The sequence below is a fragment of the Callospermophilus lateralis genome, chromosome 3, assembly GCF_048772815.1.
Source record: "Callospermophilus lateralis isolate mCalLat2 chromosome 3, mCalLat2.hap1, whole genome shotgun sequence".
Taxonomy (NCBI): Eukaryota; Metazoa; Chordata; class Mammalia; order Rodentia; family Sciuridae; genus Callospermophilus; species Callospermophilus lateralis.
Genome location: NC_135307.1, coordinates 184,987,166 through 185,011,367, shown reverse-complemented (window position 1 = coordinate 185,011,367; position 24,202 = coordinate 184,987,166). Strand labels below are relative to the sequence as shown.

Genomic DNA, 24,202 nt, shown 5'->3' with positions numbered 1-24,202 from the left:
ATTCCAAGAAAAGAGATCTTAATAGTATATGACCTGAATGTCCCTCTCGTGTTCATCTGATGCATCCTAACCCCAAGGTGATGGTGTTAGGCAGTGAGGGCTTTGAGAGGTGGTGAGGTCATGGGTGGAGCCCCTCCCCATGGGATTAGTGCCCTTTGGTGGAAGCCCCCAGGGAGACCTCTCACCACCTCCCCTCTGTGAGAATGCCATCAGAAGCACCATCTGCAAGCAGAAAGTGGCCCTCACCAGGAGCCACACCTGTTGACTCCTTGATTGGACTCTCAAGACCCCACACCCTCCTCTATGGCTTCAAGGTGATGGCCAACAATTTACCACAGAGCTGGAGGAGGGAGCAGCCCAGGGGCTGAGCCTTCCTCCCCACAGCCCACCAGGTAGATCAGCCATGGCAGAACTGGCCAAGTTCTTAGGGAAATTAATTTGCTTACATCAAGAAGTTCACTCCAGCTGAGTGTTAGCCACCCCCATTATGGCATATTGTTGTCCTCACCCAAATGAACAAATCCTCAGTTGGAGTTCTTCAAGGCTGGGACTCCAATTTTCTCACCTGTTCCCAGTGGCTGGCTTTGGCTGTCGCCTGCCAGGCTGTTTCTCTCCGTGCAGGTTGCTCCGGTGGAGTCTCTCTGGAGGGCTGGTTTGGCTTCCTTATGGCCTGATACAGAGCTCAGAGTCAGTGTGTGGAGGCAACAGCCAGCTGGGTGGAATTCATAGTGCCTTCTAGGACTTGCCTTAGTACCTCTTCTGGGTTAGAGGTTTTAGAAGCCAGTCACTGGGGCTAGTGGGTGAGCAGGGCTGATATTCAACTCCACTGGCTATCAGAGGAGGGTCAAAAGATTTGCAACCGCAGGTGCCCTAGAAATGAGAGGCCCTGGGGTCCCCGATGTGAGTACTGCGATGGAGCTGGGGCGAGCCTCTGGTAGTGGGCCTTGGCAGTTAGGAAGGAGGCAAGGGGCTTCCCTGGGCCACTCACGCTGGGTGGACATTTGCTGAATGAAGGGAGCATGACCTGTGCAGGGGTGGTGAGCAGTGCGGCCCCCTGGGACCGCTAACCGCTACCTAACCACCAGTCTTTGCGACTTTGCTCCTGGACCACAGCCCCACCTACCACTCTGAACTGTAGGTTGCCAGCTGCTGTGACTCGGTGCCCATGAGTCACGAGTGTAAAGTACACCCAGCCTCTTGGCAAGTCCACCCTGTGCAAGGGTAGGGTGTCATTAGGTGAACATTGAGAAATGTTTCCCTTAGACCCTGAGATAAAAGATAACACCCTTTATGTGCAGCCTTTTTATCATCTTATTGCTCTTGGGGTGGGGGGCTGCTATCTGGGGTTGCGGGTCTTGGGACAGCAAGCTGGCGGGGAGTGCGAGAACAAACTTAAGCGCGTGGTGGCCTTCCGGCAGCTGTCCCGGCCCCCACCCCACCCACCGGATCGCGCCCCGCCCCCGCCCCTCTCTGATTTGGGTGCGTCTAGGGCCGCTGAGCTCCAAGCGGACTCCCCCAGTGCCTACGAGGCGACCCCCGGTGCGCCCCGGGTTCAAAGGCCCCTCGCCGCAGCTCCAGCCCCCTCCGGGGGGCGGGGAGGCGAAAGGGGTGGTGCGGAGCCAGAAAAGCCCGAGCCCACAGCCGTCAGCCCTGCGCAGGGATGGGCAGCACACTCTGAAAGTTCGTGACCGCAGCAGCCAACTGTTGGCCGGAGCCTGGGACGCAGACAGTGATCCGCCCAACTTGAAAGCGGTGCCCAGCCCCAGTACCCTTTCTCGGCCTCAGGCGGCCCTCTTCCAGGCAAGGTGCTCCGGTGCCTGATGGGGTTCATGGAGCCCGGGCTGTGGCTCCTTTTCGGGCTCACAGTGACCTCAGCCACAGGTAAGCAGGCGGGGCTGCGCGCCTCTCCTGGCGCGAGCGCACACAATAGGAGCAGGGCGGGGGTGGGGGGTGGGGGAGTAGGGGATTCTGTGTTGCAGAGAGTTAACTGCATCCCTGGAGGTGACTGGGAGCAAGCAGGCTGGAGGGCAGAAGCGGCAAGCAAGGACTACTCCACAGGCTCCGGAGAATTAGTCAATTTTTCATGAAGTTGGGAACTTTTCAGAAAGTTTGCAAACTAATCAGACACTGTACAAAACGTTTGCAAAGTTTTCAGAAAGTGTAAAATGCGTGCAAGTTTTCAACCAGTGCAAATAGCTTGCAGATTTTGCAGAGTGAAAATAGCTTGCAAGTTTTTCATTATGCACTAACTTGCAAACTTTTCAGGAACTGTGCACATAGCTTTGCAAACTTTTCAGAATTTTTCGTGTAGCTTGGAGACCAGAGAAAGTGCAACTAACCTCTGTACCCGTAGCTCAGGAGCCCCTCAATCTGCCTCCTGCAGGATTCACTCCTTGCCTTCAGCCTGGGGGCTCTGGCAGGACTGGTGTGCCCCAGCTGCCCCCTGCAATCAGATCTGAGGGTGACTGTGAAGAGACTGTGGCTGACCCTGGTGAAGGGACAAATCCTGGAAGTCCTGGGCAGAAGCAGGGGCCCCGTTGGTCTGGAGAGCAGGCAGAGGGTGGTTCTGTGCACCACCGCCCCCGGCGCTGCACGTGCTTCACCTACAAGGACAAGGAGTGTGTCTACTATTGCCACCTGGACATCATCTGGATCAACACTCCAGAGTGAGTTGCCCTGAGGTGGGGGAGCACAGTCTGGCCCAGCTCACATTGCACATCCCCAGGAGGACCTGTCTCACCACAGTCTAGCCCCAGAGGCTGCCCTGACACAGTCCTAAGCTCCTTCTGAGGTCCCTTGCCAGCCCAGGGCCTGTCTGTAGGTCAGACATCTTTTCTGAGGGTCTGGCAGGTAGAAACCTAATATTTGGTTTGTGATCCCATAAAAGGCCAGCATCTTTCCCCAGGGAAATGAGTGAGCCAGGGGGATTAGATACCTGAGAAGTCTCTCTGAACCAAAGAACCCCCTCAAAGTTTATTTCCTGCCTCAGGGGCTAGGGGGGTTTGTCCCTGTTCCTGAACCCACCAGGCTCCAAGGGGTTTAAAGTTCCTAGAGAGCTGCCTGATGCTCACTGGGGAGGGTGGGGGCGGGGGTGGTGGTGGCTTGGAAGAACCTGCCCCTCCAGGTAGAATGGGTTCCTCTCCTCCCCTGCCCTCCTGAATGCCAAGGGAGGCTGGATGCAGGACTACCGACTTCTGGGCCATGGGTCTTTCACAGGTTGGCTCATGTTCCAGAGGGCCTCCTTTTCTCAGTCTTGAAGAACTCTTAGCTAGCACCCAGCAGGGTGGGACCACCCTACAGGGAGGTGTGCCCTTCCCCAGGCAAAGGGAGGATTTGATGTCTCTCTCATTCTCTCACTGAACACAGCATTTGGAAGCTCCTGCTGTAGATACCATTATGCAAACAGTAGAAAGGGCTTGACCTTGACTTTGCTCTGGCCACCACCTCCTGGACATGGCTCTCCGAATCTCTAGAATCTGGGACTTGGACTAGATGCTGCTAAAGCCCATTCCCCTGGTGTTCTTGGGGTCTCAGAGGCTTTTTCTTGCACCCTGCTGGGGATTCCTGGCTGAGAACTTGGACATGGTTGTGAATACAGACCCTTGGCAATAACGATGGCTTTGCACTAAGTTTGAAGGCATCTCCATTCCTGTGCCTCATGGTTTCCTTTATTCCCAAGCCCATTAGCCCTGGAGCCCTCTAGGTGGTATTTTGAGGGGCTCACTTACCCACCTGGACACTTCAAGGATGGAGTGCAAGTGTGGGTAATCTTGAGTATTCCAGTGGCATTCAACCAAGTAACAAGTCTTCTAACTCCATCCAGGTAGGCCTGAGAATCACCCTACTAAGCCAGAATGGCAAGTAGGGCTGGCTCCACTGGTGAGCTACCTGGATGCTGGCACAGGCCAGAGCTTAGAAGGGCCCCTCCCCATCTGAGGCTCTGCTGTGGCTCTCACAATGTTCTCCATCCTTTTGGACCAAGGGATGCACATTGGCCTTTGATTCTGATTCTCACAGATTCTGTGACTGATAAGCTGATGCAGCTGAGAGCATGATTCCCTCGTCTGGCTGTGTCTGCTGAGGTTCCTGTACGAATTGGATCATCAGCCCACAATAGGGAGATGGGAGGATAACAGAGACGCGTGTCTAGCTGTCATCGATCACCTTCTATTCTCAGACAGTATCAGGGTCCCCTGTTCTTAGAGCCTCCATAACCCTGACACTTGTCTTTTCTGATTTTTATCTGATTGGTGTCATGGTCCAACCGGATTAGCTTCACAGAATCAAAAGCACTGAGTGCTGGGTGGTGGGACTGAGTCCTGGTTTGACTGGAATCCCAAACCATGAATCTAGAAGGAGAAAGAAGAAAGTCAGTAGAGAGAGAGGCAGAGCAGGGGAGGGCACTTGGAGCTCACATGGTTCTTTCCCGTTCTCTAAGCCCAATTCCTTGAGCACATTTGAGAGGCTCCATAAACACCTCATGCTGTAAGAAATCCTGTCTCAGAATTTCAAATTGTCTTGTATAGCCTGAAACCAGCCTTGGATCCTTGACTTTTGTCAAGACAGGCAACTTGATAACTTTCTCCCCAAGTTTGATTTACCTCTTCTCTGCTCCCCTTCCTCTGATTCATTCTAAACATCGGGAGAGAGGGTTACAGCCAGTGTCCTCGTGTCCCCTGAGCTGTCCAGGAAACAAAATGACAGGAGCCAGACACAGCACGCTTTGAAATGAGACAAAATGAAATGTTGTAGGGAAGATGTTCCCGTGGGCTTTCCTCCTCCTGCCTTTTCTTCTTTGCTTCTTCCCTCCCACTCCCTTCTTGAAACCCTGTTGATGTGTAGATAGGTCCATTTGCTGTAGATCAGTCAAGAGTGCAATTTGAGAAACCGGGCTCCAATGGGGGTCATTGGCCTCAAGGGATGTTGAAGAATCTGAAAAATCACTGGAAGGTGCTGAAAGCAAGGCCTGCACTCAATGGGGTCTTTCCCAGAGTTGGTGTCCCAGCCCTGCCTCTCCAGGGTCCCGTCCCTCTTCCCAAGCAGACATCTGGGTCTCCCTTCCAGACTTCTCTGCCAGGATGTGGCCTGCCCCCCATCCCTGCAGCTGCTCTGGAGCCAAGAGGAGCCTTGACTCTTGGGCCTAACCAAGAGCCTCGAATGGTGGGTGCCTTTGCCTTTGGTGCCCTCGCTCCGGCCCCTTGGATTACATGGGATAGAGCTTAGTCCTGCTGTGTTTTTGGAGGACATCTGAGAGATCTTCAGAGAGGGTTCATTCAATGAGTGTGGTCATCTGTGCCATCGAGGCCCTGAAGCCCTGGCAGGAGTGTGTTGAGAATTACCCATTCTGCATCTCCCTGTGGAGAGTTAACTCTAGGTTGGGCTCAGAGACTCTTGAGAATCTTCCAGACAAAAGAGCTGAGCCCCCCTGGTTCTCCCATTTCCTGCCATGGCCTGGGTGTGGTCAGCCCTTTCCGTCAGCACCCAGCATGTTGCGGAGCTCAGTTAATGCTGGCTGGCTTTGGCTGAGCCCTGCCCACGCTGTTCTTTCTGCTTGCGCTGCTGCTCTGGTTTTGGTCTACAGCACTCTCTCCCCCATGAGCTTTCCCCATCCAGGGCGTGTGGCTCTGTTCAGAGAGCCTGCCTGTCGCTCAGTGGTGTATGGGAACGTGTGTTTTTCTGGGATGCATTTCCCATAACTTCCATCATATTCTCCCCAGTACCCGTGACCCCAAAGAGGAAGCAAATTTGTCCCTTGGCAACTGCATTTTGTGGCCCTACAGAGGCAGCTGAGATCACAGCTAAACAATGGGGACAGTGTCATTTTTATAAGATTTTGCTTGGCCATGTTAGAAACCCCAAGTCCCTACAATTCCCAAATAGTCCCTTTCCACGGCCTACAAAAATAAAACCAAAAATTTTAATTGGAGAAAAAAAACACATACCATCTTATTGTCATGGAGCATCTGTGAGAAATAAGATTATATGGGCAGAAGTGGTGAGCAAGACCATGTGCTTAGTGTGTGCTTCTGTCTGTGGGGCTGGCCTCTGTGAGTGTACTTGAAAGCATGAGCATCTTACCTGGGAGTGCAGGACTCTATCAGGCAGGTCCTTCAGAAAAACAGAACTGACAAGATGTGTGTGTGTATGCACACACACACGGAGACAGAAAATTGTCCTATGTGGACAGGAGCCAAGCAGTTCTGAATTCTGCAGGACAGAAGCTGGAAATTCTAGTAGGAGCTGATGGAGCAGTGTTGGGATGAAAGGCAACCTGGAGGCAGAATTTGCTCTTCGGGGCCCCTGATCTTTGCTCTGAAGGCCTTCAACTGATTGGATGAGTCTCAACTACATGATGGAGGGTGATCTACTTTGCTTAATCTACTGATTTTAGTATTCATGATGTTTGAAAAAGATCTTCATGTGCCAGGCATGGTGGCACACACCTGTAATCCCAGTGGCTCAGAAGGCTTGGGGCAGGAGATTGTTGGTTCCAGCCAGCCTCAGCAACTTAGCAAGGTCCTAAGCAACTTGGCAAGACCCTGTCTCAAAATAAAACATACAAATGGCTGAGGATGTGGCTCAGTGATTAAGTGCCCCAGGGTGCAATCCCCACTCTCAAAATAACAACAGCGACAACAAAAAACACAAAAAAGAAGAAGATGTTCACAGTAACAACTTGATTTGTGTTTTATCAAACACTGGACAACATAGCCTAGCCAAGTTGACACATGAAATTAACCATCATAGGGACATAGATCTTCACTATGCCCTATAGCAGCCAGCCCCTCTGAGCCTCTAAAGAGTAAGAGCCAGTCAATCAAATGATCACTGAGGTTCAGAACACCCAGCACAGAACCTGCTGTGTGCATTGAAGATAGGGGCCATCGGAATCCCTCTGTGGACACACAAGGAGGGCACTGTGATGCTGTGATAGTGACCATGTTTTCCAAACAAAAATCTGAGCCACCTGACTGGCAAATAGGAATGCATTTGTGAGAAAAAGCAGGGCAGGGTGTTCAAAATCATGGCTTTGGTGGAAACATGGGATCTGTAACCTCCATTGCAGTCCTGACTCCAGTATCCAGGAGCTCTGCCCTTGAGACCTGGCTGTGATGGTGTCCTTGGGGTGGGAGGTGCCATCAACTCTCTGCATCCCCTTTGTAAGATGCAGACACCAGTACAGCTATAGCACAGTGACCCTAAGGTCTCCTTGAGTTCTTTGGCCTGGTCATTCCCTCTAGGATGTCCAGCCCGGCTGCCCTAGCTGCTCTGAAGCGAGCCACATTTATTCAATCTGGCAGGAGTAACATTTGTTTTGCATTGGTTTCCTCCCCAAAGAAGTCAAGCGTAGAATAATAAGACTAATAATTAACAAAACATTTGGATTTACATTTTATGTATTCTACCACAAAAAGGCAACATCACCACAAATTCTAGCCTTGCCTTGTGTGTTCTTTGAAAAAGGCATTTTAACACATTTCCAAGAAATGGCATTGCAAATTTTAGAACTTCTTAGTGGTGTGGGTGGACTGGGATCCCAGCATCTTGCATACTGGATCCCAATAAAAGTCATCCTGTCAGGCTGGGGTTGTGGCTCAGTGGTAGAGTGCTTGCCTAGCACTTGTGAGGCACTGGGTTCAATCTTTAGTGCTACATAAAAATAAATAAATAGAAAAAGGTATTGTGTTCATCTACAATTAAAAATATTTTTTTTTAAAAAATCATCTTGTCTTATGTGCCAGGCCTGGTAGGATCACTGCAGGAGCTGAAGCTCTTTGAAGCAGAGGGACCAGTCTTTGTGGCCTTCACAGTTTTGGGAAAGTGTCATGAGTGATCTGATTCTGATAATAGTGGTGATGTGGGTGTTGAGCATACAACAGCGATCTTCAGGACAATCCTTTGGCAGTAGGCTGGAGTCTTGCCCAGTTTGCAAGGGGCTGAGTCCCTTGCCCACTGCTACAGAGCCTGAGCCTGGCAGTCTGACTCTGAAATCCAACCTCTCAGTGGCTCCTGCAGACCTTTCTACAGCCTGGGCCTTGCTGCTGTCCTAGGTGATCCACCCATCCATGCATGCATCATGTTTTTATGGGGTGCTTTGTTGGGGTAGCATTGGGCTAGGCTCTGGGACCAAGGATGGATCAAAGACATAGTCTCCATCCTTGACCGCTTCGGGTGGTTTTGTTCTTTGTGATAATGATAGTTAATATATTTAGATTCATTTATATTTATAAATAATAGCATCATTTCTCCTTTGCAAGATTATCTTTATGGATCCGAGAGAGAAGGTGGTCTGAAGCCCAAGCCTTTGGTCCAACATGTGTCTTGAGGTGTATCCTGGAGATGCAGTGTTGACTGACTGAGTTGTGTGACTCCCCTTGTCTCAGCCTTCCTGGTGGCTCTCAAGGATAAGAGTGTGCCTGTCCAGCACACTGGGAAGCTGGTCCCAATGGCAAGATGCTGGGATACAGAGGGTGCTTGTCTGAGGGAGAAGTGGGAGGAGAGGAACTCAAGGCTTACCTGCTCCATTCCTGGGGTGGAATTTTACTTTTCATGACTGTTTCTCAGGTCCTAACCTGTGCTCTTGCTGCCTTGTGCTGTCCCTAATGCTGAGCAGGAATAGGAGATGAGTCTGCTCAAATCACACTGACCCTGACCCTTTGGTTCAAAGATTCATGGTGTTTAGAGAGAAGGGGGCCTTGGGCCCCTCATCCAGATTCTGGCAGTGGGTGCAGACCCGTCGTCATGGGTCAGAGCATAGACTCTGGGTTCAGATCTGGTATGGAGTCCCAGGTCTGTCACTTAGGAGCCTCAGTCTCTCTGCCTGTATAGCAGGGGGATTGGTGGTCTCCTATGAGTGAAGGTATTACGGTGACAAGTACCCAGAGAGCGGTGAGCACAGTGCTTTCAATCTGGTCAACATTCAAGGTCTGCAAGATGCTGGCTATGATGATGCAGCACAACCCCAGGTGGCAGTGGCCCTATGAGTCAAGCTGGTCCTCCTACCCATCCCATTCTGCACTTGGAGGGCACCAACCAGCAGAATATTCTCTCTCAAATGCTGCCGAAGCCAGCCTCAGAAGGCCACCCAGCCAGTCCTCTTGGAGTGCCCCAGAGCAAGCCTGTACCTTGTCATCACAGTCCTCCAGGCTACTCTGAGGCCTGGCACACAGTGGAGTGGCATTCCATTAGCTTAAGCCTTGCAGACCTGGAGAGGGCCACCTGGCTGCCTCTGTTGCTGATAAGGAGCCTGATAAAGGCACCTGAGGCCAAAGGTTGCTCCAGGTGGGATGGATCAGTCCTGCCATTCTCACCCCTCCTCTGCGACTTCCTACTGCTTCTCTCTGGCCTTGGTAAGTAATTGGAAGTTTGAGGAATGGGACATGGTATTCCCTGAGTTTACTGGTTCAGGCACCCCCTGCCAAATCCAGGGGGGTATGGGGAGTGAAGGGGTAATTCCAGGGTGTGCATCAGGCGGTGGAGATGACCTGAACAGTATTCTCTGTTTAAACTCCTGTGGGCACATCTTCGGAGGGGCTGTCCTGTCTTCTCACGTGGGGTGAGCCTAGCAGAGTAAATAGGGGGCTTCCATTTGCAGCTGAGGACCCCACGGGTCCTGGGACCCTTATATCCTCTCTTGCCTATCGTTGCTTGAAGTGGGAGACACAGCCAAGGAGTCACCAGGAAGTGTCCCCAGGAAATGCTGTCAATAGGGGGTTATGAGAAATGATTCTGTGATGCACTTTTGGAAGATGGTGTTGGCCTGAAGCCTGCCATGCTAAGCCCAAGGTCCTGTCGGATGGTGAGTCTGCTCACTTTTGACTTTGCTGGTTAGTTTGTTCTCCTGTACCTATGTCTGTCTCCTCCTTGGAAATCTAGCACTCTTCTGGATCTTGGTTTTTGAGTTCAAGTAGCATAGTTCTTAGAACATTTGATAGCAAGGTGCTTTAAAATGTGAGGGCCTTGGGGCTAAACTTCAGAGATTGTTGGAAAGGTCAGACCTCACAAGGTGACCCTTCTGTTGGATTCCCACAGATGGAAAGCTCCAGAGTGAGCATGAGATGTGTGAGAGCAAAGAGAGGCTTGGCTGGAATGCAGCTGACCCCCACTTGAGGCGGGAAGGCAGTTTGCATTGAAGCAAGAGAGCTTGGTAGGAAAAGGTTGTGACCCTGCGTGACCCTGCCAGAGCGTTTGGATTTCTGCTAGATGAAAGGGATTTTGCAGTTAGGAACTTGGCCTTAAATCTGAAGGCAGATGAAAGTCCCCTGACATCTCTGGTGTGGTTTGTTCCTGCAAGAATTTAAAACAAAGGAAGCAGGGAGGCAAACAATGCTTCCCTTAAGGAGGCTCCGCAGCGTGGCTGCAACCACCTGGCTTCAAAATCCAGCTCTCCCTCCTGCGTGGACCTGCAGAGTCTCAGTACGTCCAGCCCATCTCAGACTCCAGTGGACAGGGGAATGCAGCAGCTCTGCTTCACATAAGGAAACGACCTGTTCTCATTCCATGTCACATTTTTGTGGAAAACAGAGAGTTTCTGAAGACGAGAAACACAGACACGCACACACAAAGGCCCAGGCACATATGCATATCTGAGCCCACATTTTTGCCCCCTTTGGGATAGAAATTAGTTGTACTTAGAAGGAAAATAAATGCAGAGGATGACTGGGGACAGTGGACAAGGGTCACAGTGTGGAAGGAATGCTTGGTCTGACATAGTTTGGGGTGCTTCTACAGCCCGCTTGGCAGGAGGAAAAAGGCAGAGGGGGCATCTGGTTATGCCCTCTGCTGCCCTTGCTTGGAGACTTGAAGCCAAGTACTTCTACAGAACTCGGCATCTCTCTGGAGTGGAAGCAGAGGCCTGGATTTCTTTTTTATTCTTCTCAGGAGAAACTCAGTGGGAGGCCCTAACACACAGTGACTCTGGAATATGGCAGCCTGATCCCCAGGCCAGTAAGTTAAAAACCAGAACAGATTTGCTTCATGAAAATTAGTAAGAATCATGCAGAGACAGAGGTGGCTCACGGGTAGACATGGGGATTTTGCCCCACAGCCTAGAAGGTGTGGCATAGCTTGGCCAAGTCAGAAGCACATAATTGAGAAAGCAGAGGCCTGTGCATCTTTTCTGGATTTTTATTAATCTGCTCTTCATGGGTTTTGTAGTACCAAGAATAGGGATTGGTGAGCAAGGGACTCTCTGGGACAAACTCTCAGAAGTCCCCAAAGCCTCTTTGGGAAAATAAGAACACTCTAGTACAGTATTTCCAAAATTCCAAAATGACTGCAAAGAATAATCCTCAGAATCTCAACATTTATAATAAGACCTTGAGCTTCACCCTAATCCTGACCCTGGCTTCTTGGAGAGAGAAGCTGCTGTATCAGAGTGACCAAGATGGTCTTGCATGCAATCAGACAGCAGAGGAGAATATCTTGCTCCCCTTCTGACGGCAAGAGCAAGTCTGAACACCAGGACTTTTTATCCTGACCACGGAATCTCCTGACAACTCACCAGCTGGCCTCTCTTGCTTCTTGCCTATTACTTATAGGGATATGTGATTGGGTCTGTATTTCTTTTTTATCCCTTTAAATACTCTGTCCTTACAAAAATACCTGCTCCCTGTTTTACCCCGTCTGTTTCCACTGCTGGCAGCTATTTTGAGGCCCATCTGTCTGCAGCTTTGCATAAAGTTATAATGAGCCTGGGCTGGCCAAGTGGGCGCTCATGTCTACATGCAACCTGGAACTCCTCAGGGTCACAGGGGGCTGGAGAGAGAAACTCGAGCCCAGCTTGTTGCTGCATTTGGATAGTGCAGATGGAGGAGCCCGCCAGACTGGAGGAGCCTTCTGATGGTTTTGTTTCTGCCTGTTGGAGTTTGTTTCTCTATTGCTTTTCCTTTGAGCTGTCACTCTTGGAGATGTCTCAGCACAAGACAAAACCAGGTGTTTTTCTGTTCTTTCCTTCTGCCCCTGGTGCTCCTGCAAACATTCCTTCATGTGTGTGCCCACACTCAGGAGGACTGTGTTCCATTGAGCCTGAGGACTGTGAATTCTGTGGCTTTGGGGTTATTTTAGAGCCCAGCCATATGGTAATTATCCAAAGAAGAGTGTAAACAGTTTGGGCAGGCCAAGCTGCCGTTCTCTTGCTGGAGTGAAGGTATAGGTCCTTCTGCAGTGGCGATGCTGGTGATGGTGGGGGTGGTTGGAATTCTCCAGGTGGAATTCAGAGCTCGGTGGAGCCCTTGAAGGACCCGTCAACCCTGTCACCGGCCTACCCAGGACTTCCAGAGAGCAAGTCTTCGGTTTGGACAGGAGCTGGTGCTGCCTGCTGAGGGTGGCCTCTGGTTTTGCCCTGTGGTTCACCCATTGGTGGGGGTCTTCTCTGTTCATTGCTGGGTGCATGGGGTGGCACTAGTTATTACTAGACACAGTTCCTCCACTCCCAGGAGTCTAGAGACTGTGCTCCTTGCAGGAAAACTTTTGAATATGGGTCAATTGAGGGTGGAAAGGTAGAAATCCACTCAATCAGCCAAGAACTCCCAGATGGGATGGCCTAGAAATGGTGGCAAATTTAGACCCAAGTTTTTTCTTCACTTAACAGATATGTATTACCGAGATGCTGGGACGTTGCTGGGTGCCCACCATGAGCAGACATTTAGGTGCAGAGGCGAACAAGGCAGCACCAGTCCCTGATTCCAGCTGGACAAATCCCTGCACTGATGGCCCCAGAGGATGGTGCGGAGGCCGGGCCCCACAGGGCCACACCCACGGCACACCCTGGAGGTTTTCCTGGAAGGAGCATGAGCTCTAAGTCGTTCAGAGTGGAGGGACTGTGTTGGCAATGACTGGTACTGCCATTCACAGGAACGGTGGCCTTGAGCTCTAGGTCTGAAGTCTAAGGGCCAGCGTTCAACAGTCCCTTTGAAAACATATATGATTCTATTAACATTCCCAAATGGTCAAGTCCTGAATATTCCCAGAGTTTTTGAGGGGGTGAGGGGCGGAATGCCTTTTTGAAAAGTAATCCCTTGACCCACAGCACGTTGCTCACAGCTTCCAAGATTTCAGAATATTCTAGAATTCTTGGCTCCTTCCGAGGCTGTGGGAGGTAGACTCTCCCCATTGGGGGTGGCCGGATGAGCATTGGCTTCTTCCACCTTCAGCTGTGAGAGTTTCTGTGGTGGAAGTAAAGCTGTGGACAGCCAGCATGCCACCCTGATGTGCGACCCTGCATGTGTGCCTTCTGCCTGTACACTGAGGCCACCAAGGAGCTGGTTTCCTGGCCTGGTTCCTTTCCTGGAAGTTGGAGGGGGGCCTGATGCCTCACAGAAGGCCTGGCTCGGAGAACACAAGCATTTGATGAGGGGAAAGGAGTAGGCTCGGTGGAGGACAGGACGTCTGAGGTGGCCCACCAAGTCTCTGGGAGCTGGACTCAGTGCATCTTGGGATGGAGGACAGCCTGAGCCATAGTGGACATTTCACAGTGGGCAAAGTTGGAAGGAGAGGGCTGCAGCCAGGTTGCCTTGCTGGGTTTTGTCCTGACTCTGTATGTGCCCTTTTTTTTGTATTGTTTTCAGTAAAGAAAATCTCTGCAGACCTGAGACCGTGGTTGCCTTCTCATGAACGCAGGGTCCAGGAGCAGTTAGAGCTCACTGGTCACAAGCAACAGACATCTCATCTGGCTAGTAATACATGAAAAAAGGCTTAATGGAAAGATACAGGATGCCCTCAGACTGGAAGGAAGACGCTCAGGCTCAGGGAGGAGGGGTCCTGGGACAGGACTAGGGGCTTTAAGGGTTCAATCCAATGGACGAAGCTGGGTGGGGCCGCCTGGCAAATAGTAATTGAGTGTTTTCTGACCTTGAGTCTCTTTATTCAGGAATCCTGGGAGAGAAAGTCTGACTGGCCCAGCTTCGTCACCTGACCAGTCCTCAGGTGGTATTAGTGAGTGGATGAGGCAAGTTGGTGGTCAGTCTCAGGGACCTCAAACAATGGGGTCTTCTTCCCAAAAGAAGAATGGGAGGCTGGATTCTAAGAGACGAAAATAACCAACATTGGCCTCAGCTATAGAGAAGCCCTACTGTAAGTCTTTAAGAGCAGGGTCTTTAGCTCCTGAGCATTTTCTGACCCCCAGGCACTCAGAGTAGGTGGGCACAGGGACCACAGGGCTGTGATTAAGCATCCACTGGCACTGACTGGTTATGTTTCAGAGGTGGTGAATGAAGGTGACAGACACAGTCCTCCTTGCCCAGAAGGACTGAACTTGGGGAAGTTGGTGAGTGTTGTCTTCTAAGGAAGAACATTGATGAAATCTGCATTCAGGCATGGTTAGAAAGCACATTAGGATCTCTGAGTTGCTTCTCCAGGGAGTGGTGGGAGCTGGTGTCCAGTGACCTTGGTGCCTGGCAGCTGGAGTTTCTTCCTGACTCTCTGCCCCTGGCCAGACAGTCGGTGGAACCTGCATTCTGCACACAGTGGCTCCTTATCGCCTTGATTTTCCACTTAATAAGGAAAAATGTGCACGAGAAAAGGCAGATCATCAACCTGACCCGCATCTGAGTGTGAGGTGAATGTGCCCCACCTGCTGCAGAGACAGCCAGAACTTGGGCTTTTTAAATTAAAACTGCAATAACTGCATTTATAAAGAGAGGAGTAGCAATCTTGTCAACAGATCCTGTCACCTGTCTGACTTGCTTATGTGGTTGTTAACCGAGATGCCGATGAGGACTAGACACATGACAAAATGAGTAGGGGAGGACTGGAGTAATCCATCAGGAGAGGTAGGGACAGGGAAAGAATGGGGGTCTTGTGTCAGTGGGCTCCAGGCGATTGCTGATGTGTTGGGATCTGGAGCTGGGTTCAGCATGGCTTCCAGTTATTCAAGATAAGTTAGAAAATGGTTGACTGAAGCTGAGAAAATGCTAGCTTGCTAGGCTGTGTACGGGACAGAGCTGTGCGTGCACAGGGCCCTGGTCTGTCTGGTTCATGGTGATGTTCACCAGGACTACTCCAGTGAGCACGCTGAAACTTTCAGCAGATATTTGTTAAATTCCATTTCATGACAGTGGAAAGAAATGGAAACTGGCTTCTTTGAGAGGAATGACAGTTGGATTCACTTTGTTAAGAATTTAAACTTTGGCAGGTGAAACCCCCTTGCTACTTCCTACCTGGCCTTTGTGAACACCTGTGTCTATTCTGAGAACTTCACGCACAGCAGCCAGTGTCCTGATCAGAGAGATGGAGATCGATAAGTCCTTTAGGAAAGAACAACACAGAGCTTACGAACAGAAAATGTTTTTGAAAGAGTCAGTTTGCTTATTTAAAAACTTCTTGTAGAGACAAAGTGCTTTCCCTGTGCTACAGATGAAAGATGAATATGGGAGTTTAATAGCATTTGTATGTGATGTTTGGGGAAACTTGGCAAGTGAGGAGCACTGTGATAAATCACTCTGAAAACACCACTAATCAAATAATGAATGTTCCAAGCACATAAGCGGAGGGATAGTGTTGCACAAATACACCGAGCACTAGACATTGAATGCATGGGTGCACTGAGGGCCGGTAGTGTTTTCATTATGTCATCTGCTTACCTTTTTTATGGAGCTCTGTGTTATACTGGAAGCATTAATGGATAGAAGAGCTGCCTATCTCTTTAAAGAATTGTATTCTAAACCCCGTTGCAAACAGCAGGCTAACTTAGCTGGGTAGAGATGCTGGTCCCAAGATCTCAGCCAGTTTACCTTCATCTTCATAGTTCCACCATTAGGTCTTCCCTGTTCCCTGTTCAGGAAATGGTGACAAATGGCAGCTCTCTACCTGAAAGGCGAGTGGTGAGTGACGGACCTGCAGAAGGAGGTGTGGCAGAGAATGACCTTGCTGTGCCTTATGGCCTTTGGTTCCTTACTATCCTTCTTTATTACTTAGTCACACATCTCAAACACAGGCCTGGTAGATGGAATTTTTCTGCATGATGAAACTCATGATTTCCCAGGCCAAATAAATAACAATAATCCCTAACTTTCAAGCACTGTCAAGCCTTTACTAAGTATTTTTCACGTAGTATCTCATTTCATTTGTCCAATAATCCTTTTGTGAATCAGGGAACTGTTGAGAGGGTGGAGTGATCATCACCTAAGTGCTTTACAACTTAATAATGGAATTACCAGGTAATCTCTCTGCACTCTGTGTACCTTGCATGTACCTGTACATACTGGCTTGACATTTTTCTTCTGTTTTCATACCCCAGTAGCATGTGAATTCCTGGAGACACAGACACAAGTGTGCCTTTCACACTGAAAATAACACTATGTGTGCAGTTGTTACTTAACAGATGGTGGAGATACTTTGTAATGATGTTCATGGTTATTGAACTCATTCAGGTGGAAAGAATCCAGTGTTGCCCAGACTAGAGTTGTGCCACAATTGGCTACCAGTTGCTCATTCAATAGTTTTTTATTTGCCCATCCTTGTGGTAGGTCCCTGGCTGGCATAAAAGAAGTAAAAAACCTGCCTTGTCTTCTGGAGGAAATGGTAAGCAACTCTTAGACCTGGTTAAGGAACATCCCTGACCAGGCTCTCAGAGTTAGAGGGCCACCTGGGACCTTCCTTTGGTCACACATCCCCCATCTCATTGCAGAGAATCTGTGGGACTGAAAGCCATATACCCCTTCTTCCAGACCATGTCCCCAAGCCCATTTCTGGGGCCTGCGCAGGTATTTTCTAGGTTCTGACAGGACAGAACAGGGCTCAGGTCCACATTCCTATACCCATGGGGGTAATCAAGTAGCAGCTGCCTACAGGGTAGAGCATGGACAGAGCTTGGGGAACAGCCTGGGTGTCTGTGTGGGAGTGGGTTGGGCTTTCTTGGTTTGGGGTAGAGTAGGAGGAAAGAAAAGCTGCCGGATCTCCTTGGGCTGCTGTATTTTAGCATGGGATCCAAGGAGTCCCCAAATTTTAAATCAAGGCTGGACTTCCAAGGTGTTTTACAGCCACATTTGTCGAGGTTAGGGGATAGAACTCTCATTTAAGAGCTTGTCTGTGGATGGATGGGAGATGGGCCTCCATTTTGAACTCATGTTCTAAACTTCAAGTGTTTGCTTGGGTGGGCCCCACCGAGATCTGGCCATCTCCTAAGAGCCTCCCAGATCGTGGGGAGGGGGGCGGTGCTTCCCTGTAAACGTTCTTTGAAATTGCCAGGGTGTTTGCTCAGTAGAGCTTCGCCTAGGCTGCTGGGAAGTGCTAAGCACATCTCTATTAACAAACACCGAGTTGCTTTGTTTCCTTCCTTAAAACACTTCAGAGTGTTCTGCAGCCGCCAATGCATAATCAGCTGACAGCAATTTCAAAATTGCAGGTCTGGCTGTTGATGGGAAAATGGGAGCGTTGTTATTCCTCGTGTGCCGTTTTCACCAAGAAATGGGGGGCTGGATTTAATGTCAACACTTAGAGATTTAATGTGGTCCTGTTACTGGAAAAACATACCTTCAACCAGATCTGGACTCATGACAATGGCCACGTTGTTGTTTTCCTCCCCTCTCCACTTTTTACATTTCTGAGAAGAACAGGATTTGAGAGAAGGTTCAGCGCTGCCGCTGGACCCTGCCCTCCTCCTCTGCTCAACAGCTGGGCGGCCTCGGTCAGCAGGGAGCCGCTGCTCTGCTATTTCTCAAGGCACTTGGGTGGGAAGGAGTTGGGGTGAGAACAGAAAAAGAATAGGGCTGGCGGAAGCCTCAGCCCTGGTCTCCAGCCTGCTCTGAGCATCTGGTCACAGTGGGGCAGCCTTGCTGTTTGGCCTCCCACCCTAAAAAGGCTCCATGGCCTGCGTTTTTAATAAAAAGAAATCCAATTAGGTTTCACTTTGAATATGCAGGGAGGATGTCAGGTCACCCTTTGAGGTGGATACATGGGGATGTGTCACCGGGCTCATAGAAACCAAGGTGGCTGCCCTTTGGGGACAGGCAGGAAAACCAAGACTCCTTGGAAAGGAGGCTTTGGCCACATTTGTTTCTTTGAGACCCTGATAGCTTGCCCCTGACCGTGGCCCATGGTGCTGATGAATTGCGCACATGTCTGAACTTCCCCCTGCTCAGCTGGAAGGCTTCTTTCTTCTCTAGGGGTGATGGTTTGGGTACACTGAACTCCAGAACCAGATTTAAATCTTTGTGGCTCTGAACGCCAAACCCCTCATAAAGCTGACCCTGGACAGAAGTGGTTGACAATTCTAGACGTCTTTGCTTCACAGTAAGACTCTGCCAAGGCCAGGTCCACGCTCAGCCGCCCTGTCAAGGCCATGGCAGTGCCTCTCAGAAGGCAGGGAGCAGCCCTTCTGATGTTTGTCTCTCTGAGCACAGTGTTCAGAGGCCAGGCTGTTCTTGTTCCTTTGTGGCCTGCTGTGCACACAGGAGAAGTCGTCAGTAGCTCCGCCACCAGGGGTGGCCCTGGGCAGCCACCAGGGCATTACAGGTATGGAGATCTTACATTGGCTGGTGCCCAAGCCCAGCAGCAGGTGAAGGGTGCAGATGGGGACCAACATGTGGCTCAACCCCAAAGTCAAGCACAGAAGAAGAGCCTGCAGGCGGGGAGCGCCAGCGTCTTAATCACTTCTCAGTCTTCCAGGCGAAGCTTCCAGAGGTGGGGAGCAGAACACCTGCATGTTTGGTCTGGAAAGGACTGAAACCCTTCCATGAGGCCTCCTGCTCTCCCATGTGCCCGAGCCCTCCAGGGGCTGGGCTACTGAGACCATTGGCCTTCCCTGGACCTCTTGACTTTCTGTCCCCTTGGCCCTTCTTCCTGGGGGTTGGGACAGCCCAGAAGTTTCCCACCAGTAGGCCACAGCTCATGCCCCACACCAGGGACCCCTGGCACACTCTCCTGACCCTCCTCTGTGCTTTGCAGACGAACTGTGCCCTATGGACTGTCCAACTACAGAGGAAGCTTCCGAGGCAAGAGATCCTTGGGATTGTCCCCAGGGAGTGTGCAGCCCTCGCTGGGGATACATTCGCGCTGTGCTTGTGTGGGGATAGATGACAAGGCCTGCCTACGCTTCTGCACACAAACCCTGGACGTCAGCAGGTATGACTCCCTCCAGTAGCACTCATTCCCAGGTGCAGGTCACTGAGGGATGAGGCCAAGCCAGGGGCTTCCTGAAGGTAGGTTGACTCAGCCCTGGCTGCTGTGGTCCTGGGACCAGGGAAAGAAGAGACTGAGTCCAGAGGCTGTGGGTACTCAGCTTCCAAAGGGCAGGTGGTGTGGCTTCCTCAGCACTCAGTGCCCTGGAGAACCAGGCCCTCAGGCCAGGACTCAGTTGTCTGTCTTCTGGCCTGAGCGGCACTTTAGACAAATCAGAATAATTTTTCAACATAAAAGGTGGAAGAATTGACTGCCTGGCCCTGCATAGTTTTAGCTTCCTTGCAAACAGCACACGTGGCCTCAGGTCTCACTGCTCCACTTTACAAGGGGTGTGAAGGATTCATTTGCCTGGGTTACGTGTTCGTTGTCTGGAGGCCCTTGAATTCGAGACCCTGTGATCTGCTCTATCTTCTTAGAGAAGCTCGTGCATTCATTCTAATGGAGTCAGTGAGCAGACCCCAGACTCTACCCAGGTATTCATGAAACAATTGCTCCTGTTAACAGTCTTTACTACTGTTTCTCTTCACTTTGGGCCAAGACTCAACCCAGCCACACATAGCAATCCTTCAACAACCCTGCCCATAACTAGTGAGGGGTGTTGTGACTTATGTAAAAGCAGCCTGAACAGGCTGCCCCCAGGGTAGGGCAGGCACCAAGCAGTTGGGTCTCAGGATCTGCTCTCCAGAAAGCTTGATGTTGACTCCATTTCCTTCCCTTTTCTAAGTTTTTGAACATCCAATGAGTAGCAGGGCTGAGTGGATGCTGTACTTGGTTAGGCATCAGCCCATGAAGCTCTCAGCCTCCAGAAACCATGCCTGAGATATGCTCCTTGGGGCACATGCTAAGGTCTTGTTAGCAGGAAGAGGAGGTCATCATTTGACACCAAGAAACCATTGGAAATGCAGGTTGATTCATTCAAACCAGCCTTCTCCCCACAGAAATTCCAGGACAGCAGAAAACCCAGACGAAGAAGAGAAAGGGAGGGCCAGAGGGGCCCGAGGAGGCCTGCGTCAAAGGTGAAGATGGGGGTGCGGCCCTTCATGGAGGAGAGGGTGTGTTGGGGGGTGGCCAGTGGGACCCCAGAACTTGGGGTGAGGGTTCTATCCACAGACTACTGGGGATACATTCGCGATACATGCACTGCAAACAGTGCAGCCAATCTAGCAGGTTCCAGAGAAGGGTGAAGAACAATAAGATTTGAATATAAAGCTGGAGTCAGGTGGAGTGCTGCTCTCTGATGGAGAAGCAGGTCGAAAAAATTACACCAGCAACCTTTATTTATCTATGTCTCATTAATCAAATTAAAGACTCTGCAAGCATTATTCTTTGTATTCATGAAAGTTACAGAGTTAGCAACATTATGCACTTATTCTACATTTGCAATGTGCAATGTTAGGAGCTTTGTGTAGCTCTCAAGAAACTCCATTGTTACTGTTATGCGGGTAGGTTCAGAAGCAGCAAAGCTGGTGAAACATTGTGGATATCTAGCAAGAAAGTTCCTTTATTCCCAGGAGCTGAGTGTCTGAGATCAAGGTCAAGGCTGATAAGACTCTAGCACAGTGCCTCCTCATGGAGGACATTACCATAGCAGCTAGGCATCCTGTACCTTTGCATAGAAACTTTCCCAGGCACCAAGTATGTCAGAGCCAGGAGGTCATCAGAGATCCCAATCTCAGACACTGCTCTTCCATTCTGTGGCATTGCTCTAATTCCATTCTGTGGCATCGCTTTCCACAAGAGACAACAGTGATTTTCCGTTGGTGACCTCTGGGGGCGGCCAGTCTGAAGCTGTGGACAGTCATTGTCCTTCAGGACCTTGGCCGCCTGTAGTCTTAAGAGCCAGCCTCTGCATCCCTCTCAGCTCCAGGGCAGTGTTGTCCGGTGTGGGTTTCACTGGGCCTGAGAAAGTCAGCTGATCCTCAGGGATCCTGCAGGTTGGCCTGCTCAGGCCAGTGTCTCCCTCTGCTTTTGGAGCAGTACGACTCCCACCACCCCACCTCCAAAAAGCACGTCTCCTTTGCAGCAGCTGATCCTGGACAAAAGTAAAGTTCGGCTTGGCAGCAGCTCCAGATTCCCTAGTTCATTTTATTATTATTTTTTAGCTTGCTTGTCTTTTTTGTATGAGAAATCCTGAGGGTTTCCTGCAGCTAGACCGGGTTTATTTGTCATTCTATCAATCAGAAATCATTATTAATGACTTGCCTGCACATCTTGCAATGGATGGTAATTTATGTTCATAATGATAGCCTGGAGGTGGCTTCGGTGCCTACGGGGACTGATCAAGGGAAGTCAAGCCATGCTCAGGATACAGGAGACTCTCTAAATTGGTGGCAGATCACTTCCAGGGGCCCGGAGAGGGATCTGTCAGCATCCATAATAAAAATGGTGAGGGAGGAGGGGGGCGGAGGTGGCGGGGAGTCCCAGAAGAGTGAGTCAGACCCCAGCAGGCTCCCACTTGGCCTCTTTGTTCTTTATCCTGTCTCTCCCCTTGCCCCAAACCCAAACTTCTCTCTGTGAGAATGAGTGTGATTAAAATCACCCACCCGTGAAACCATGTATTCATTCACTCATGCCTTCATTCTGCAAAGGCTTATTGAGCACCTGCTGCAGGATGGGCACTGTTCTAGATGTGGGGGATATAGCAAGGGGACCAAGGAGAGGGACTTCTTTAAGAAACTCAGATGTAGCAGGGAGTGTGGGTGAGAGGAGGGGTTGGAGAGTCAGCAGGGATAGGAGGTGTTGGGGCAGCTGCAAGTTGTGGTTGGTGGACAGGCACATGATCACCAACCAGGTGACTTGGGAACAGAAGGAAGTGAGGGGTGAGCCACAGGGCTGAGAGAGCTATGTTTTGGGCAGAGGGAACAGGAAGTGCAAAGGCCCTACAGACAGCCAATAAGGGAGCCCTGTAAGAAGTTTTCCTTGGGAAGAAAGGCAGTTACCAAGCCAAAGTCCTGTATTCTTGCAAGATTTGAGTTGGTGACGTTTATATCCATTCTCAGAGTAGTAGCTGCTACCATCCTGGTGATCAGCCCAGATGGGACCAGGCCATAGGACCAGGCTATGGGAGGGCTCCTTGCAGCCAACCTGAAGTACTATTCCCTCCACACCCTCCCACTCAGATTGCAGGCTGGGAAATGCCATGAAGCCCTGGTGAGGGGGGGTGGTTCATGCCAGGGAACAGCTGGAGACGGGGCAGGAGGAAGTTACCTTTTCCAGCTTGAGAAAGCCCTTATTCTTTAGTAATACACCTCTGTTTTCTTTTTTCCCCTTTGCTCACGATAGGTTGAAGTCCAGGACAGACACAACACGGAGCCCTTAGGTGGCCGCCACGGATGCTTGCTCTCCACGTGGACTTCCTCCCTGCCTTCCCTGCCTGCTCACTATATCATCCTGCAAGGAGCCGTTGCTCTCCACAGTTAACATTTCCACCTCTTTAGGGACAAGGGATGAATTTGTCTGGGGCAGAAAACCCACCCAAAGAGTCCCCAGTTGACAATACACCCTTACTCCAAGAATGCCCAAATCCAAGTGACCCCAGTTTCCCTAATGGGTAAAATGATCCCAGATGTGCCTGGGCCCAGACGCCCGCGGCTCTTGTTTCATGCAGGAAATTGTTTTTGGAGAGGCATGGCAAGCTGGAAAGTCATTCACTGGCTTTTGACATGACTCCTCTTGGAGAGTAAGTGGATGCCAGGCAGGCTTTTTGCAAATGTAAACATGTGTCCATCTTGTAGTAGATGTGCAAGGCCGGTGTGGAAGGCTGCAGGCTGAATTAGGAGGTGAGGAGTTGGGTTGAGCCTGGGCCAGAGGTACACAGTAGTTTGAAGCCTGTAGGACTGAGACAGAAATTTTTAGCCGTGCTTGGTACCCATCAAAGTATGTATCAAGAAAGAAAGAAAGGAAGGAAGGAATGAAGAAAAAAAGGAGGAAAGGAAGAAAGAAAGGATCTCTGATGTTTGTGAGAAGAAAAGGAGATATTGATGTCTGATGGTTTTGAACTCTGGGCTCCACAGAGCTCATTCTTGGCCCATGGGCTGGACCTCATGTCCCTTTTAGACACTAGGCCCAAAGGGACAGAGTTCTCCAGCTTGGTTTGCAAGAAGCTGGCTGTGGAGTCAGCCCCAGCTCCAGGTTATTAGGAGGAGTATTTGCTTTCATGCATAAATGTGGATCTTTGGAGAGTGGCTTCAAAATAAGCCATGAACACAAACTGCAAATTATGTAAATTCCTATTTATCTATATAATTGGCAACAACTGGGAATTGTAACGCCTGGTGGTTCAAGATCTCTGCAGCTGCGCCTTCTCTGCTGTGCTGGGCTCACAGTGAGAGAGGGGCTGTGACTTGGCCACGAAAAGCTGTCTACTTGGGCAGGTGGGGAGGGCATCACTCCCAATGGGCCGTAGAACAAGGAGAAGCTACCTGTGAGCAGGGGCAAGGACACCTCCCAGGGAAGTCCAGATGGCTCATGGTGGAGTGCTGGCCTTGTCTGGACACGAGACTCTGGGGGAGCCTCCATCTATCCCTTATTCTAGGAGTAAGGTGCATATCCATCATGAGAAAGCGCAGGAGACCAACTTACTGGAGGAATTCTGTACAGTTTAAGAGAAGCGATTATTTATTGGGGAACTATTCTCTCCTCCAGCTCTTTTATGGGATCTGTTAAAAGTAAAGTCACTGTACATATATAGATTTTAAATTGTGTTCTGAATCCAAACTCATATCCCTTAGAGCTTGAATTACGTTTTTAAGTGTGCATGTGCTGTCTGGCACTGTGCGAGATGGTATCTGGGAGAGGAATTCACTCATCGTACGAACACTCAGTAAATACTAACTGTCAAATGCATAATAAAAAACCTAAAAGTTTGCTCTGATTTGTGGGTTTTTCCTTACTGTTGTTATATGCATGGTTACACATCAACTTTTCATGGACCTCTGGAGAGGCTGGAAGGGAATTATAGTTCGGGAAGTAGAATCCATCTAAAGTCAATTATGGACAAGATGAGGGGCTGCTTGGATATTAAGGAAGGAACGGAGTTTGGGGAATCATCCCAAGAAGATGAAACATTCGAGGCAGCCAGGAA

At 50.2% G+C, this 24,202-nt stretch overlaps 1 protein-coding gene across 1 annotated transcript; it reads left to right on the top strand.

Annotated features, from left to right (window-relative positions):
- Nucleotides 1-1,829: 1,829 nt before the first annotated feature.
- On the top strand, nt 1,830-22,566 carry Edn3 (endothelin 3). Its single transcript, XM_076849139.1, has 5 exons — nt 1,830-1,881; nt 2,384-2,666; nt 18,886-19,062; nt 20,058-20,135; nt 22,402-22,566. The coding sequence occupies exons 1-5, from the start codon at nt 1,830-1,832 to the stop codon at nt 22,436-22,438; spliced, it is 627 nt and encodes a 208-aa protein (XP_076705254.1). The 3' UTR covers nt 22,439-22,566.
- Nucleotides 22,567-24,202: the final 1,636 nt, after the last annotated feature.

Excerpts from the sequence above, each read along its gene's own strand:
- Edn3 (XM_076849139.1), top strand. The coding sequence starts at position 1,830 with ATGGAGCCCGGGCTGTGGCTCCTTTTCGGGCTCACAGTGACCTCAGCC. Across the intron at positions 19,063-20,057 it reads CAAACCCTGGACGTCAGCAG|AAATTCCAGGACAGCAGAAA; the intron begins GTATGACTCCCT and ends TTCTCCCCACAG. Across the intron at positions 20,136-22,401 it reads CGAGGAGGCCTGCGTCAAAG|GTTGAAGTCCAGGACAGACA; the intron begins GTGAAGATGGGG and ends TGCTCACGATAG.